At 40.3% G+C, this 19,219-nt stretch overlaps 1 protein-coding gene across 5 annotated transcripts in view; it reads right to left on the minus strand.

The window, feature by feature from the left end:
- Positions 1–1,162: 1,162 nt before the first annotated feature.
- FOXN3 (forkhead box N3) overlaps positions 1,163–19,219 on the minus strand; it is a 387,084-nt gene continuing 369,027 nt past the window's right edge. For all 5 annotated transcript variants that reach the window (XM_063091914.1, XM_063091913.1, XM_063091910.1 and 2 more), the window contains one exon: positions 1,163–7,838. In XM_063091914.1, the coding sequence (XP_062947984.1) occupies positions 7,283–7,838 (556 nt within the window). In that variant the 3' untranslated portion in view covers positions 1,163–7,282. The remainder of the gene's footprint in view (positions 7,839–19,219) is intronic.

The following is a 19,219-nucleotide window of genomic DNA, read 5'->3' on the forward strand; positions in this document are numbered from 1 at the left end:
GGACTTTGAACATAGTGTTGTCTGATCAGAATTCTGGAGGTGTTACCATTTTGACAGTGCTCTCAGGTATTCTGATAATCTAAGTGGGTGCCTCCTCCAGCCACCTGGAGTCACTGATTGAGAACGGTTGTGTGTACCTGATGTGTCATGGCGGCCAAACCTATTTTGCCTCGAGCATTACCCAATTTGGCCAACTACCCAATTCATCAGATTTGGCTCCAGATGACTTCAGGTCTTCCTCCCAATCAGGTCTTGCCAAATATTGATTTGTCAGCTGGGAGGACACACCACGGCCATAAAGGTGATCCCAACAGTGGGAATGGAGAAGGCAGCAACAAGGGCCAGACACAGGATCCTGTGTGCTCACAACAGACCTCACAGTGACACTGTGCCCCTGGGAGGACAGGAGATACAGTCTGAATATCCAGTGTACGAAGACACCAGTGGATGGGGGGCCTCGTAGAAGGGTAGTGGCTGAGCCTGGCTCTACTGGGGTGACTGCTGCTGCTGCGACCTGCAGATAGGAGACACCAAAAAACAAAGCAATCACCGAGGAACCATTAAAACTCTTGAGAACTCCATCTTTCTACTCTTCCAGCATGGTGACTGGTGCCCTGCGACCTATTTCTTGTTCAAACTCCCTTCTCTCTCATCCAGCTCCCTGTTGGCTCTTGGGGTGTGTGTGTGTGCAGTGGGCTGGGGTGGGCACTTGAGTGGTGATGGAATAAATCTTGGAAGATGAAGGTCTTAGGGTTAGGAATGTCATCCCCAGAAATCCTCAGGAACTGGGGTAGGCTGGCAGGCTCCAGCCCTACAGTACAATTTGTTCAGTGCTTGACAACTTCTAAGTGGAAGGCAATCTCCGTCTTAACCACAAATTCTAAGACCCATGATGGGAGGCCAGCTGTCCACCTGAGCTGGAATTCTCTTGAGGTCCACAGGAGAGCCCAGCCTCGGACTGTACATGCGCATATTTGCAGAGAGGTGTGTGATTTTTCACCCAAATGGGAGCACACATTAAGACGTGTACAGTAAGTGCAGCTAAGACTCTAAAACCAGACTGCAAAAAACCATATGCACACTCTACTGCAGGTAAGAAATAGAAAGGATTTTACTGCACAGCAATGGCACATGGAGACGCAGTGCACACAATACCACATGGTGTTTTTCTTCAATTGATGCAACTCAGTAATTTTTATTGCAACTGGAAGACAATACATCACAGAAACTTTATGGTAGGTCTGGGGAAAAGTGTTATTTACAATAAATGATGAAACAGTTTGTCTTTGGCAATATGATTACATATGAAGAATGCAAAATGCAGGTATGGATGCCTCCAAAGCAACACCGTCAAGTCCCTATAATCCGGCCAATTGCGCCTGCCTCCACACCGCTTCGTTAGGCTAACACAAACACAACTGAACATCACTTTCTTTCTCCTTTATGGTTCTCCCTTTCTATTCATGATATTGGCAGTTTCATACAGAAAATACAGAAAAAAAATTGGCTTCTGAAAAATTATTACTCTTGTAAATCAATTTGGCCATGGAGGCCTATTGGCCAGCAAAGGTCAGATGTCCCTAAGCATCAACAGTAAACCTCTTGGTCTTCTGATTGCTTTATCACTTTTTTTTTTCTGTAAAACAAAATGAAAACTCAGAAATGTTACAGAATGAGAGTATATAAAAAAAAAAATGTACAAGCGTAAATGCTTCCCAGACAGACACAGATACTTTTTCCCTCCACATTTCACCATGGCAGTATAAGTAGTGAGTGTGAATGACACAGCATGAAACTGGTTACTGAATCAGCCATGAGCTTAGATGGCCTCCACATACAAACTCAAGAAATGTTCAATGTTAAATAACTGAAAGTGTGCTAAGGTTCATCTAAAAAAGGGGGGAGGGGTTGGGGAACTCAGGCCACAGTCATGAAAGGATGAAATACAATTTCTAGGTTTGATAGGTTCACCATATCGAAGTCTTTGAGAATCCAATATGGAATATCAATTCTTTGCAAAAGGCAGAGAAGTCTGTTCTCAACTTTTGCAAATGAAATACAGTGGAAAAACACTGTTGTATCTATTCCAAATAAATAGTCTTGATTTCAACGCTAACAAAACAACAGGAAAGGTACTTGTGAGCATCTCACAGTAGGTCAGAAATGGTCTTTCACATAGGTCTGAGTTCAGAAGCACAACAGCAAGATGCAGCACCATAGACACATCGGTTTCAGCCATGAAAAGATGGATCGTTTTAAAAATTGTGTTTTCCTTCCTTAATTTTTGGTCAGTGAAGCTAGCACTTGTTTGCTGAACTGTGGAAGAATCGCAAGGTCACACACATTATTCATGATAAAGCAACCGAGCTGATGAGTCTGTGCTTAATTCAAGAATAACCAGTAGGAGAGAGAAAACACAGGAGGTCACCACCATCGCTGGAGCTCTCCCAAAGGAAGAGGGGTTAACAGGTGAATCCACGAAGGTAGGCAGATCTATGCACAACACTGAATGCCATGTGTAAATCCTCATGAAACTCCAGAAACAGGAACACCACACAATGTATATACTTTGATTTACACATTCCGTTACAAAGGGAAAAAAGACACCATTACAACTTTGTAACTGGGTTAACTGCAATAGAAACCAAAGTCCAGAGTTTGGCAGGTAACTAAAAGAGGGTTATCACTTAGGTTACATAGCAAAAGTGTTGATGTATATTATATATAGTAGTATAAATAATAAAAAAGTATTATTTAAATTAGATCACAGTGCTGCATTATGTGCATAACAGTGTTTGATATAGTATTGGTGGGCTGGGACCTATCACACTAAGGACTTAACTATCAACACTGGTAAGCCACAATCAAGAGGGGACACAGAGTTCCAATGTTTTCTTTTGGTGGCAAAAAATCCTGAAGGTGAAAGAAAAGTACTTCTCTACAAAAACGTAAAAATAAATTGCAATATCGGGGCAGCTGTGATCCACCAGAAAGAAATGAGTCCCAATCTGAATAAAGTATAAAGGGAAAGACAAATCACATTGAATTTGATCCAATGTCATATGGAAAACCCTCCCATTTAGATCACTTGTACGTAACTCTGATTCCTTCTCAGAGTCCTCCGCTGAGAGGCAAAAAGCCCCCTTCCCCCCCAAGAATGGCATAATTAAAACTTGGTGTCCAGCAGCCCTGGTACGTTGCAGCACTCTGAGCCAGGCAGAAAAGCCACCCACATGATTTTCACTCTGCAGAGCCCGTGGCCCGAAGCTGTCCCTCAGGCGAGAGCACCATTCAATGCAATGGCTCCACCAGAGTGCCCTGTGGTAGTAACTACTGTGGCCATGAAGTACTAGACCTCTTGAACGCCTCCGCAAGAAAAATCCCCCCGAAATCTGTTCTTGGGAAAGGCCTCTGGAACATTCTTTCTTAAAAACTCAGCTCCAAGACTGACACCTGCCACACAGTTGCCTTGGCCATAACTTTCTCCAACCACCAACCATCTGAAGGTGGGTTTGGTTCATTTTAGTTTCAGATAAACGGCTTTACCATAGAACTCTTGAAAGTATACTAATTAGAGAGGGGGGAAGGAAAGTAGGAGCTTCTGGTATAAGGCTGGAAAAAAATCTATGATGCAAATCCTTTCCACATAGTACTAGATAAATATAAAAGACAATTCTAGTAGGATACAAATAACTGTCTGTGTGTATCGTTAAGGAAAAAAGAGCTACATCTCTCTCTTAAATGTGTCTGAGGGCCAGTAGCAAGTAATTGTAGATGTCATGGTGCTGATGTGTTCACGGTTGTTTTCCAAAGCATCTTTAAATATTGCTATAGTCCCCTGTTTCCCCCTCCCCCCCACCCCATGAGTATGTGAGATACTGGAATGACACATGGACCTCCACTTCTCCCAGCAGGAGAAGTGAACGCAAAAACACGACACCCCTTAACGGTGCCGGGTGCTCTGTCAGACTAATGGATACGTAAGCTAGTTTGGAAGCTAAAAGAACACCTGACGTTTGGGAAGGAATTCCAAGACTAATGTGAATTACACTTAAGCAAAATATTCTTTCACAAATAAGCTTGTGCTTAAATTCTCTACTGCTCTTGGAGGAGGGGATAAGAGAGGGTGCCTCCTGTCCCTTGGCTTGTTAAGGACATGGGCAACCTCATTCCACAATGAATTCACTACAAACAGCCACATACACATTGATACTTGTTTTTTTTTTTTCCTTCAACAATCAAAATACAAAGTTAAACACAATTGAGCCATTGTTTTGGTTATGCATAATGTGTATGCCTCCAAAAACAGAAGAAAAATAGAAAAAAGTACCCTCACTAAAGTTTCCCCAAGAAGTCTTCCAGCAGATTCCACGAAGGTGCCAAGGGAAACTCAGGAAAATAACACTTAGAAAGCTGCCCGATGAGGTATTTATGCAAAAAGAGTGGTTCTGGAGTTAAGAACACACTTTTGTAAGATATTTATCTATTTTCTCAAAGAGATCAGAAAAGTAAATCACACACATTGCATTTATTATTTTCTAAAAGAGGCCTTTGCCCTTTTAGAGATATGAAATGAGGGGAGACAGCCCACTGTGGGGGTTTTAATTGGAAGAGGTCCCCTGCCAGAAACAGTCCTGAATGTTTACCTCTGCTTTTCAGGAGAGAAGTTTGAATTTTATCATCTTGGGGATGGGGTAAATGTGGAGGATTGAGGTGCTAGAGGGTTAGGTGTTGTCAAGTGACAACACAAATCAGTGTCGCTCAGGTTCCATAGCCATGGATGACTTTTAGGGTGTCAGATGCTTGGGGAGATGGAGGGAACAGAGCACTGCAAAAATACCTCTTTACTCCCATCTACACCCTGAACAAATATGCTGGACATATTCAGGTTCAGGTAATGAATTCAACCTCCCTTACAGGTGTACATTTTGTTCTCTCATCAGCAACCCACAGGAGTCAGTCCCATTTTAAAAATTCAAAATCCCCTCAATTTCCTCCCTCTCCCCCAGCATCATATCCTGAACCACAATAGTGGGTGCTTTTGCTTGTTTTAAAATTTCCCTCCATTTGGATGAGAGATCATATTCTTTGAGAGATATCTCTTTGGATCTCAAAAAAATTTTTTTTTTTTTTTTTTTTTTTAGGCAAAGATAACAGGAGTTTCTGGTCTGCATGACATCATCTGGTTGTCTAAATTCAGCTCTCACAATCTAGGTGGTCTTAATTCCAGGTTGGTTAGTGTACTGAGGTGGTAGAGACGGCCAGCCCCTCCTTTCTACTGCGAAATGGTGGTGTCGCAATGAAACGTCTGGGGCTGGCCTTTCCAACCCCTGTATCACTTCCTCCTTCACATATCCCCTATCTCGTACCCTCACCCAATAAGGCCCATTTGTATGTTTCCCCTTCTTCTGGTGAATTTGCATAATTATTCACTGCCTTTTTCCTAGAACCAAATCATGGTAATGATTTTCTCAAGTAAGCGTCCCATAATTCTCTTGATTCTATCATACACACTCACTACTAAGTTTGCCCTCAAATTATTGCGTCATGTTAAACATGTACAGACAGAGAGAAAGGACACACTTTTCAACAGAGAATCAGAGGGGGTCAGGGGCTGAGTGCAGACAAGGCAGTACAGAGTTCAACCATCCAAGCCCTACCAGAGCATGAAGATATTTTTATATTGCAGAGTAAGTTCCCCAACAGTCAGAATTTGTCCCTGAAGAAGGTTAAACCTTAAACACCTGCTTCAAAAAACCAAAACAGAATAACCCAAAAAAAACAAAACACAAAAAACAAAAAAAACCACAGAAAGAAAAGGATTAAAAAAAAGAAAGAAAAAAGAAAACCAAAAGAACCTCTGAGCCTAAGGGCTTAAAAATTAGAGGCATAGCTTTTTCTCTATTTTCTATATTTATATGAAAATAATTCATGCTTCATGCTAAATACATTATTTACCTTACAAGAACTTTGTTATTTTTGAATTAAAAAAAGTTTGTTTTTGTGATTTTTTTTTTTTTTTCTTCAAAGGAATCCATGCATTGTGGATCAGAAATTTCTGCTGGCTACACTGGCTGAATATGGAAATCAGTAATTTTTGCAAAGATGAATCCTGACTGAAATTAATGGCAAACTCCATTTGGAGGGCAGTAGAGGAGTTATTTTATTTTTTGCCATGTTTTCTTTTTGTCCATCAATGTGCCTTTAATCTTTTAAAAATACACCCCAATACTAATGGCAGGTTCCGTAGCTTTTTGTTTTTTTCACTTGGATCAAATGGTTTTGATAGAAAAAGATCTGTACCATTATTTCCTTCCTTAACAGCTATTGTAATTCCTTGGACTCGATTGCTTTTCACTTGGGCAGTTAAGAAGACATAGCTTGTTTTCTGCATCAGTTTTCTTACTCTCGTTGTGTGTGTGTGTTGTGTCTGGTGTGCGCTGTGTCTGGTATGTGTGTGTGCACGCGTGTGCACACGCGGGGCCAACCTTCAGGCTTATGGCTTTAGGAACATTTTCTTAATTTAATAGAGAACAGAATTCAATGATCAGCAATATCACTAAAAATTTACCCCGTTTCTTTGCATTAGTCACTGACCCGTGATGCATATGATCGGTCAGTCCAGTGTCCACCTCACAAGACGTTACCAGGCTTCGGGGTTAAGAAGCACAGAAGACTGGTGGCCAGCGCCTGTGCCTGCTGGCGGACAGTGTCAAGTGCTTTCCTGGCACAATCGGATGCCTGGTGCCACAATCTTGGGTCTGCTCCTAGGGGGACGAAGGGTTCCTCCTGCTCCCCGATCACTTTATGTGCCTTCACTGCGTGAACCCAATTGGATGGCCATCCTGACTTTTTAAACCTAAGGGTTGGGCCTGAACGGTGATTACTTTGCACACGTGCCTTCTAGGTGCCGAACGTGTATTCCTGTGGCATTAACGTTGACATCCCTGCAGATTCAGCCATGTGTTTCTGTCAAGCTGGAGGAAGCAGTGGTAATTTTGGCTTTTTCGGTTTTGTCTTCAGATAATGAAAAGCTTTTGTAAAACAGCTGAGTGTCAATATGAGTTCTATGGCTTCAATCTCCTTTAAAAATAAAATTCTTAAGGGACCAAAACAAAGAAGAGGGGGCAAATTAAAAAAAAAAAAAAAAAAAAAAAAAAAAGGAGAAGAAAAGAAAGAAAACCAAACAAACAACTGCTGATATTGCCACAAATCATTAGAAATCTCCTGACATGCTGAAACCAAATGGCCATTAAGTTCAAAACAAATCAGTGACTTGTTTTTAATTTTTTGTGGTTTCCTTTTGCTCTTTCTGCCCCTTTGCCGTCCGATTGGTGATGTTATTCAAACAGGACCGAATCCCTGCCAAGTGCAGGAGCGACCCGGCCGCTTCTTTCATCTCCTCGTCATCGCTCTCGGGGGGCTTTTCTGTGCGTCTCTTTTTGAGGGGCAGCGTGTCGCTGGGGACCTTCCTGGCCTTGGCGAAGTGCTGGCGCTTCTTGTGCTGGGATGCGTACCCGCTGTCCCCCAGAGCATCCTTGGCCTCCTTCTGGCTGTGTTTCCTGTCGTCCTCTTCCGTGTCACTGCGGCTCTCGTGGCTTTGGAAGCTCCCCTCGCTGCCTTCGCTGCCCTCTTGGCTCCCCTTCGTGGCAAACTCATAGTGATCGTCGGCCGAGGAAGAGGAGGAGGAGACGGAGTCGCTGGCAGGCGAGGTGCTCCGGGCATTGGAGGACTTGGCACTGCTGTAGTTGTGATCCTCCTTGGGGTCTCCGCTGACCACCGGGGAGCCGCACGATGGCTCGCTCTCAGTCCGCATCCGGCAGCTGGTGAGGCCGTTCCTGCAGGGCGAGGACACAGGAAGGATGGGGGACAAAGAGAGGACACAGATTAGACCCGCTCCGATGGAGACCCAGCAGCCTGCCTGCACTTGAACAGCTGCTCCTGTGACATTCAATCTAGCAATTCGCAGGCTGCACGGCAACAGGTGGATCTGTTCTTAAGACAAGGTCCTAAATCCTGACACCTGGGTCTTGCCTGTTTATCTCCATCATGGGCATTTCCACTCAATTTGTGTGGCTGAGCCGTCAAAACAAAACTTCTGAAGTGACAGCAGCAGAAGCTCCGTCTCTTACGTGCAACCATAAAAATCAAGCTGTGCTTGGTTTCGCGTCCCCGCCAACACCGTGGAGTCAGACACCGCCAGACGCTGTTGGCTGGGTACTTCAGAGAAAAAAGCACGCTCCCTGCTAAAGCTGCTGCATCAGGCAGCTTTTGTCAGAAGACTGGATCCAGTGTTCAGCAAAAAGAGGTACCTGCCATGTGGTGACAGCTGTTCACTCACACGTTCCCTCCCTCACGCCTGCCATCTACAAATATTCACTGAGCACCTAATAGAAATGCATGCCCTTAGGAGGGTCCTGGGGGAGGCATGCGAGGCTGAATCAGATACAGTCTAACAAAGAAGCAAGTCACAGTGAGATCAGAGACGAGGGAGCAGTACGCTACCATTTCCCGAGCTCAGCACCTGCCAGGCCCTCTGCCCTCTGCCCAGATGACTGTGTTGAACTCCATAAAGTGGGTATCAGCATCCTTGTTTTACAGTGGCAGGAAGCGAGGCCTGGAGAGCTTTAGTGACTTACTTAAAGTCACACAGCTAATAAGGGGCAAAGTTGGGACTGGAAGCAGAGTGACTCTCAAGCTTGAGCTCATAGCTATGACAGGAGACCAACTCTCACTTGAGATTTCCCTGTAACGAGGTCTCCGCTACACATTCCCACGAGGACCCCACAGCACTCACCACATCTCTGATGATTTTCTTGGTGTCCTTTATGTCTGGGTAAGGTACTAACCTCCCTTGTGCATCCTTATCGGCAAAGTGGGAATGGTAACTACCACCACTTCACGGGGTTGTTGGGCTGGGGACATGAGTTAGAACCCGCAGGCATCTGGGCCAGCGCTTGGCATGAAGGCAACAGCTGTGGTGCTGATTCCTGGTGAGGCCACACATTCTGTGTCTGGGCGGCAGCTGTATTTCTGACAGCGCCTGGCACACAGCAGGTGTTCAGAAGAGACACCTGCTCTTCAGAGGGATGAATACTCGCAGGAGGGAAGGGCAAATTACAGCTGGTGGGGACGGAGGGAGGGCATCAGGGAAAGTTCTGTGGGAGACGTGGCATCTAACCTTGGACGTGAGGGCTGCAGGATTTGGGCAGGGATGAGGTGTTCTATTGCACCACTTCATCTCTGAGATCTGGGGCACACGACCACACCTGCCCTTCCGAGATGATCCCAACCGTAAGCACTCTTCCTTTCCCTCCCCAGAGAGCGCTTCCCCCCATCGTGAACTGTACGACGTCTGTGCTTCCCACTAGAGGGTAAGCTCCACAAGACAGGTCCAACCACTGTGATGTCCCCACTGGCTCCCACTGTGCCGGGCACATAGTGGACACGCAACAGATGATGGAAAAGGTACAGGAACAGATGGGATTGGGTGGCAGAGTACGAAGTTTGGGAAGAGACCCAGGTCTCCACCGCTGTGAGTTAGCAGACATGCCCCAGGGATACCGCACCAGTGGAAAGGCTGTGGGGTCAGGACCACCAACAAAATACAGTAGTGAGCCCCTCCCCCTCCTCTCCTGCCACCCCTGTGGGCCTTGAGGCTCAAGGGGACCTGGTGGCAGCCCACGTAGACTGTGAAAGGGGAGGACAGGGTCCCTGATGCAAACGGTGTAGCAGGGAATGAGGCAAAGGAGTGTTTCTCCTTCTGGCGTCTCAGGGCCTGGGATACTCTGCTAATTTAGGTTGGTGGAGAGAATCCCCACTGTAATGTCCACCAGCAAAATGCATGAGGGCCACTATCAAAATTTGACCTTTGTTAGATGCCTCCAGATCATCATGATAAACCCCAACATTATAATGTGTGCATGTGGACAATGAAGTCCAAGTGGGCTCCCTAGCAGGGTCCCAGCTTCTGTCCTACACTCTATGACCCCGGATCTTCATCACCTTCCCAAGAGAAAGAGTGTGGCCTTCGGGCCAGACAGACCTGCATTCATACCCCAGTGTTGCCTGTGAGTGACCTTGAGCACTTGGGGCTTCAGCTTCCTCATCTGCCTCACAGGGCTGTGTGATTACACGAAAAGTCCCAAGCACAGAAGAAGGCTCTTCGTGGTGCCTGGTCACTTTTATTTGCTCTCCTCTCCCGCTGTCAGATTCCTGCCGCTGGGACCTGCTTAGTGTCAACAGTCTCATTTTCTCTTTCTATTCTGGGTCAGGAGGCTTATGGGAACCACCATAAAATAAGAGTAAAGTGGCTTTAGGAGAAGGATCCCTGGAGGACTTGCCAGTGAACGCAGCCCCTGGGCTTTGGGAACTGGCCCCGTCCATGCCTATTTTCTGCAGATTTCCTGTTTCTTGGCAATGTCTTGGGTGCATAGAAATGGCTGGGATAAGATTACTCTGAGGTGTTACCAAATATGAAACTTGGTAAACATAATTAATTGAACAGGAGCTATTAGTAGTTATAAGAACAAATGAAAATGCAAGTCTTATGGTTCTCCTGATCTCTGTTGTTTAAAGTAACTATCTGTAACTACTCTACAGAACTAGCATCAAACAGTTTCATAGTAAACCCAACTACACCTGGAGGAGTAAACTGGGCTATGTCTGGCTTTTCAAAACACAGTTCAATTCTGAGAACTTTTTTTTTTTTTTTTTATATATAACTTGGGGATTATGATTCACTTTCCTACCACAGTTAAGCAGAACAGGATCCCTCTCTGAGCACACATGCAGAGGAGGAGAATCGGGGAGCAAGAGAGTAGGAAAAAAGCAAGCATTCCATTGTGCCTTTCTTTCCTCTTTTCCATAGGTTTAAAATTTCTTAAAATAAAAAGTTTTCTTGAGGGGAGTGGTATAGAAATACACTAGAACCAAAGCAATAATATTAACTTTCAGCTCTATACTAACAAGAGGAACGGTTTTAAGCCTGAGGACTTCTCTCTCTTAAACAGGGAGAGAAGCAACATTAGAGAGGTACTAAAGGGACCCTAGACACAAACTCAAACTTTCATCTTAAAGAGATCCCATGAATTAAGGAGAATAGAAAAGAAAATTATTCTACAGCCCCTGATTCAATGTAGAGTAGGGCAGGGTCTCTGGTACCAGCTGGAATCACACCACACGCCAACAGAGATTCCACAACCCATACCTTGGAACACTGGCCTATCTCGACAATTTTACAGATAAAAACTCAGAGAGCCTCAAGACTTGTCTAAGGTGTCCCAGCTAGTTCAAGCAGGAATTTGAAATTATCTCCCTGTCACCCCCAAAGAAGTAAGTTTAACTGTGATGAAGACAGGAAACCAGCATACTCATTGACAATATTTCCAGATGAAAACAGATACAGACATAACTTCAGGGAGTGAGAAATAAAATACAAACTTATCTCTTTCTCATTTGATGAAATTAACTTTCCCTGAGATTTTAGCATGGGCTTATAATCCATAAATTAAACACAAAACTCAGCAGGAAGTGACAAGCTCCTTCAATTATTAATAACTTGCCACAATGTTGTTCATGATGGCACAAGCCAGCTGCACTGACTTGGTGTCAAACGCTTCCCACTGCAGGAGTTGTCATTACGGGACGCCAAATGCTTAAAAGCAGCCAGCCAGCCACCCTGAACATGTTGGAAGGTAAATTTCTAACCACCTCCTCAAAAATCATTCATTAAAACAAACACGTGACACAGATGAAATGCCTGCAATTTTTCAGTTTTAGCTGAATTTATGTGTAATGATACTTACAATTACCAACATTAGCATAAATCAAAGCCACCTGATTTTACTAGGTCTCTAAAAGTTTAAAGCACATGGCTCAACAAAATCACATGCTGTTAATCTCAAATAAAACCTGGGGTATTCATCCTCTTGTCAAACAGATGGGATGTATTGAACATAAAAAGTGAGAAATCACATTAGTTCAAGCCGAGAAGGAGCAATGCTTGCCTCTAACAAGTTAAAGTATAAGCTTATGATTAGATATGGCCATTTTGCTGTTTTTCTCTGCCAGTTAATTATTTGTTCCATTACAGTCTAATGAGCATGTGTTGCTGCCACCTTTTACCTGGTGTGCTAGGGCTCTCTTTAGAACTGATTGCTTTAAACCTAGAGGCTATCATTTAGAAGAGTTGCCATCCTAAAGGATTTACTTGAGGACTCTGATCTTTTGCCAAATGTTAAAAGGAGACAGAATTAATGGGATTGGAGACACAGGGGACTGGGACTGGAGTGAGTTCAATGCTTCTGTCCAAAACCAACCACACATAGAAAGACACGGAAGAGAAGACATGACCAGAGGCTTCCTCTTCCAGCCAGGTGGCAGAAGAGACATTTGGAGGCACTCTTCTGACTGTAATACAAAGGATCCTAGGTAAAGTACAGTGACACATTTTAAAGGCATGGTTGGATTCATTAGAAAATAAGGGTGATCTCAGAGACCTACATAAATACCAAAAGAACCTCACACACACAAATGAAAAATTTAAAAATAACCTGAAATGTGAGCATCAGGCAACCAAGAAAGCCAGGGTTTCCCTAGAGCAAACACCTACCCTAGCATTGGAATAAAAGCCCAAACTTGTGCAGGAGGAGGGGGAATGGAGTGGCAGGAAGTTTGATTCTCACGGGTCTACGGTTACTATGGACTGTCCAAGTGAGTGCAAGTGGCCTCAGGTATATTGGTCTCCTAGGCTCCCAGCAGAATTTCTAAAAGCAAATTCTTTCTGGAAGATCATACTTTAAAGCCAAGCCACAAAGGATTCCAACAGACAAGATTTATAATTTAAAAAATCGTTAAACACAAAGGAAATAAGCCACCACGAGCAGCAGACAACAGAAAAAAGAAAGTACAGAATCTGAACTGCAAAGACTGCAAATATTGAAATAATTAGAGACAGAATGTAAAAGCAAGTATGTTCAAAGAAATAAAAGAGGGAATTGAAACATAACGGAAGAATAGAATATAAAAGCTAAGCAGGCAGATTTTGAAAAACACTGACTAGAACTTCTAGAGATGAAAAAATCCCTGAAATTAAAAAAAACTCAATGCAGGTGAAGAGAAAATTAGTGCACTGGAAGATGGATCTGAAGATATTACAGAAAATGCAGCAGAGAGAGACAAAGAGATGGGAAATATGGGAAAGCTGGATGAGATGAAATGTAGTAAGAAAACCCAATACTTCAGAAAGTTCATGGAAAGATTTGTATTCTCTTTTAATTCTGTTTTTCCACAATTTTTTTGAAGTATCCTTGTATAAATCGAACTGCAGTTCAAGAGGAAAAAGAAAAATGGGGAAGATCCAACAGTTGCATTAAAAATGGCTGAGAATTTTCTAGTTTTGATGAAAGGTACCAATGTTTAGATTAAAAAAGCCAACAAATCCCCTGAAGGACAAATAAAATGGAATCACATCTAGACACATCACAGTCAACCTTAAGAGCATTTTAAAAAAGGAGATTTAAAAGTAGCAGAAAGAAAACATGTCATCTACAGAGTGAAGAAGATGAAAGTGGAATAATATTCTAGAAGTGGGAGAGAAAAAACAACTGTATACCTATAATTTTCTATGCGGTAACACTGAGAATTGGGGCAAAATTTATTTTCAGACAACAATTTAGGGTTTTAACTACAAAATTCCTCATGATAGGAACTTCTTAAAAATATATTTCACAGGAAAAAGAAAAATGATCCGAAAAGGAGTGTCTGAGATGTAAGAAGAAATGATCAACCAAGAAAATGGAAGCAAGTGTTGACTGTATGACACAATGACAATAATGACTAAATGGCTCAAAAACAAACAAAACTGAAAGAGAACTAAAGCCCTGGACAAATGTAGCCTATCACTTGGGAGGTGGAGATAATTGAAGCTAAAACATTCCAAGAGCCCTGTATTGATCCGGAGGTTAAAGATATTGATTAACTTTAAACATTTTAAAATATTTATGTTAAAAGTTCTAGGATCAACACTAAAGAAAAGAAACAAAATGCTTAACTTCTGAACCATTAGAAGGGAAAAAATCTTGAATAAGGAATCGGAGAATCTTGAACAATTTAAAATAATGCTAGAAAGGAAAAATAATCTGGAAGAAGTGGGACAAACAAAAATGTAAAATAAGATGACAGGCATGAATCCAAATATGTCAAAAAAAATGGGCTAAAAATGTTCAGCTTAAATTAGCATTTTTTTTTTAAAAAAAAGCTATATGCTATTTACAAGAGACAAACCTAGAACAAAAGGACAAAGCAAGGTTAAAAGTAAAGGATGGAAAAAGTTGTATTATGCTGGTGGCAGTGATATTAAAGATAGATTTTAAGGCAAAAATCATTACTACAGATAAAGAGTCATTAAACATTCATAAAGGTTCAATTTACTAAGAAGATAAAATAGTTCTAAACATGCATACTTCCGATAAAATAGCTTTGAAATATATATACCTAAAACTGAAAGAGCAACAAAAAGAAACAGTCAAACCCATGTTGTAATAGAAGATTTTAATACATAACTCTCAGTATTCCCCCCCCCCAAGTTAGTATGGAGAAGATTTGACCTAATGAACATATAAGGGGTCTTCAAAAAGTTCATGGAATGATTCATATTATGTTCTAATTCACATGTTTCCACAAACTTTTTGAAGTACTTTGTATATAACATGTGCTGATAATGAAAAAGGCATTTTCTTTTGAAGTACACGTGGAATATTTTTTTAAAAATATTTTTTAAATGATTTATACTAGACCATATAGCAAGCATCAACAAATTTCAAAGAAGCTGTTATCACACAGATCGATTCTCTGACCACAATACACTCAAGTTAGCAGTCAATGTTGAACACATAGGTAAAAACAAAAATAAGAAATAAACACCTACTCTTTGATTTGGAAATTTAAAAACACACTTCTGGGCTGGCTGGTTAGCTCCGTTGGTTAGAGCATAGTGTTTTAACACCAAGATCAATAGTTTGGATCCCCATACCAAACATCCACCAAAAAAAAAAAAAAAAAGATACAATTTATAGATAGGAGAAAAAACCTGATAAAAAACACACTTCTAAAAATACCCATGGGTCAAAGAAGAAATCAGAATGGGAATTAGAAAATACTTAGAATTTAACAATAATGAAAATAAAAGATACCCTAACTGATTCAACTAGCAGTAGTTTGAGGGAAATTACAACCTTAAGCTTTTATAGAAAAGGAAGAAAGGTTTAAAATAAAAGTATCCATTCTGGACAAACAAAAACAAAATAAATTCAAAGAAAGAAAGGAAATTATAAATAGCAGAAACTGATAAAATAGAGAACAAATGCAGAGCAGAGCTAATAAAAAAAAGTTGATTGAGAAGAAAAAACTTATGACATGATTAATCAAGCAAAAAAAGAGATGATACAAATGAAATAAGGAATAAAAAATGGAAATATCTACAAAAGAATTTTTAAAAGATGACAAGATATATCATGAATAACTCTATGCCAATATATTTGAAAACTTAGGTGAAATGGACACATTCCTAGAACTACCGAATTGAATTCAAAAGGAAATTTTAAAAAAGCAAATCATTCTATAATCATTACATAAATTAAACCAATAGTTAAAAATCATCCCACAAGTAAAGCACCAGCCCCACACTGATTTGCAAGCAAGCTCCATCAAACATTTAAGCGATAGATCATTTTAATCTTATATCCACTCTTTCAGAGTTAATCCAAGAGAGTTACTAAACTCACTTTACAGGGCTAACGTGATATTGACACTGAAACTAGATACAGACAGAATTAGAGAAACATTGGGCATGAACAAAAATACAGTATTCATACATAAAATATTAGCTTGTCAACTCTGGTAATATGCAAAAAAAGTATCATAAGCAAGTATATTCAGAAATTCAAGTTTATTCAAGAAATGCAGAAATGAAGAAAATTTTATAGTTATTTGAAATAATGCAAACGTTTTTGGATGAAATTCAACAACCACTAAAATATCATAGCAAACTGGGAATGACAAAAAATTCTGTTACGATAAAGTATATTTCCTAAAAAAAACTTCAACAAACATCCTACCAATTGTGGATCAATAACATGGTTCCCTTTAAAATAAGAAAGAACACAAAGATGTCTACTATCATCACTTCTATTTGGAGGTCCTGGACTGTGCAATAGGACAGGAAAAAGAAAAGATATAAGCCTTGGAAAGAAAAAAGAACCCACCATTATTTACAGAAGATATGATTTTGTAGAGAACATAGAAGAACCAAAACTATGTAGAATAAATCTAACTAAAGATGCATAAGACCTTTAGGAAAAAAATCATAAAGCTATAATGAGAGACACTGAAGGCTTAAATAAATGAGGAGGTATACATGTTTATGGATTGAAAGATTCAATATACGAATATTAGTCCCCACCAAACTGATCTATAGAGTCAATACAGTTCTGGTAAAAAATCAGAATAGAAAATATTTTCTGTGTTTTTCTTTTTACTTCCCACCTTCCCTTTTTATTTTTTGCAATTCATTGAGCTGATTCTAAAATTTATATGCAAATGCAAAGAGCCAAGAATAGCAAAGATACTTAAAAAATAATGATGTGAGAGGACCTATACTACCAAACCGAAGACTTACTAAAAAGATATAGTAATTCAGACAATGTGGTATTGCCATAGGACAAGACAAATATGAAACAGAATCAAGACTCCCCCAAATAAACCCACAAATGTAAAGAAACCTGATATATACCAGAAGGGACACATCATATCAGTGGGGAAAGGAGGGGCCATTTAATAAATAATGCTGGGATAACTGATTATCCATTTGTAAAATATTTAAATGTATCTCTACCTTACACAATAACTCCAGATGGACTGCAGATTTAATAAGTCTGTAACAATAATAACAGGCTTAAATGTGAAAGAAAACACTTTAAATCTCTTAGAAAAAAAACTATGGGAGATATGAGTACAGAGAAAGATTTCATAAAGAAAATAACTTATAAATATGATTAATAAGCATAAAAGCTAAGACCTTCTATTCATCAAAAATACTGTTAAAGAGAATGAAAAGACCATCTATGACTTACAAAATTTGCAACACATATAGTCTATAAAGGATTAATATCCAGAATATATAAGGAACTCCTACAAAGATTTAAAAAAAGGAAAAACAGCCCAATAGAAAAATAAGCAAAATGTCAAACAAGCAATCTAAACAGGCAATCTATAACACTGCACATTCAAATAGCCAATTAAATATATGAAAAACTGCAACATCTTTATTAACAAGGGAAATGCAAATTAAAGAACAATGAGTTACCATTACATACTTACTAGGATTGGTTGAAATTACCAAGTACGACAATTCTAAATTTGTGTAAAGATGTAGAGGAATAGAAACTATCATACTTGAGAATGCAAATGGATATAAACATTTTATGAAATAATTTGGCATTATCTTGTAAAGGTGAACATGTACACACTCTTCAAACCAACAATTTCACCCCTGGACATCTTAAACAAATCTGGAGACATGTACAAGAACTACCATAGAAGCATTGCTTGTAATAGCAAAGAATAATAATGATCCAAATGCCCTTTTAAAAAAAGTTGTGCTATAGTCACATAATGGAATACTAAACAGCAGTGAAAATGATTCAATTACAGCTACATGCAGCAAAACAAATACCAGCTTAATAAAGAGTAAAAAAAAAAAAGCAAGTTATAAAGAAGAAATGCAGTATTGCAATTAATAAAAACAACTCAAAACCAAGCAAATTGAAACAATATATTGTTTATGGATACCAAAAGTACTTTTAAAAACATGGGAACGGTAAATACAAAACTTGGGATTGTGGTTACCTTTTAGGGAACACAGAAGTATCAGTAATGTTTTCCTTTTTAAGTTGGGTAGGGGATTCATACATGTCTTATATGTTTCACATATTCTTGGGTATGAATCAGGTATTACATAAAAATATGTTTAAAAAAGAGAGTAGCCCCATAAAACCAAGAGTAAGATTAACACTATAAAGACTGATGGGGAATACGAAGGGAGAGCCTGCAGAGAATCATTTGGTAAAAGTTGCATATCAGATTACTTCTTACCAGCTGTTAAATTCCACCTAGGAGAGGTACAGCATTTAGATCAATTTAACTTGGGAGCTTACACTTCTTCCCTTCACTTTTCATAAAATCCAATCTAATTTTACCTGGGCCTCAGCTGTAAAATCAAGGTGAGGTTTCAGATCCCTTCCAGCCCTAGAATTCTGCAATCCAGCAGATGCACGGTGGCAAAGGGGAAGGAGGGCCAGGGCCCAGGTGGTCAGCCCTTCCTGGGAAACATCTAGGTTCAACAACTCCAAAAGTTCTGCCTCAGTGGTAATCACCAGGGGGACCACAATTGTCTCCCATGAGCTGAAAATTGTACCCCTAAACCACTGAGATAAACAGGATTCCCTTTCTGCATGAGATCACAGAACACAAAAAGGAATAATCCAGAAAGTCTCCTCCATGAATTGTTTTGCATTTGGCACAGTTCAGAATCACTAGGAGTTCAGAGGTGGATTTTTAGATACAACAGGAAAAAGAGCCACCAGGACTTTCAAAGGCGTTAATCAATCAGTGCCACCAATCTCAAATGAGCAACTCTAGAACGATGATCAGATTTCAGTTTGCTGGTCCCTGTTTAGATTTCTGGAGCAGAAGAGCTTAAAGCAGAGTGTGCTTGTTAAGACAGGGGGCCTAGGAGGCAACTAAGTTCATGCTCTGTCCAACTGGTATTCTTTTTTCCATTTCCCTTAAACCTAGATTTTTAGTATTTTCTAATCTCCTCCCACTACAAAGCATTATCTAATACTGAATTTTGTAATTGCCTTCAAAGATCATGATTTCAGAAAGCAAAGGCCAACAGGTGCTTGGTCTAAAAACAAAACAAAATACAACACAATAGAAGAAAAAATCAGTGGCAAATTTTCCCTCAAGTTATATTATCAGATGACAACCGTATCTTAATACTGAAGGTTGCTGGCTTCCTGAACTCCTGTTATAAACATCTTCTCAAGGGGGAAGACAAACAAGACAGCTGACCAGGAGCAGATCTTATGCTGAGAGATGGATTTTCTGATGCTTCTATTTTGATATGACCTTGAGAATTAATGTTTTGTATTACAAT

Source organism: Cynocephalus volans, chromosome 3, assembly GCF_027409185.1.
Source record: "Cynocephalus volans isolate mCynVol1 chromosome 3, mCynVol1.pri, whole genome shotgun sequence".
NCBI classification, from domain to species: Eukaryota; Metazoa; Chordata; class Mammalia; order Dermoptera; family Cynocephalidae; genus Cynocephalus; species Cynocephalus volans.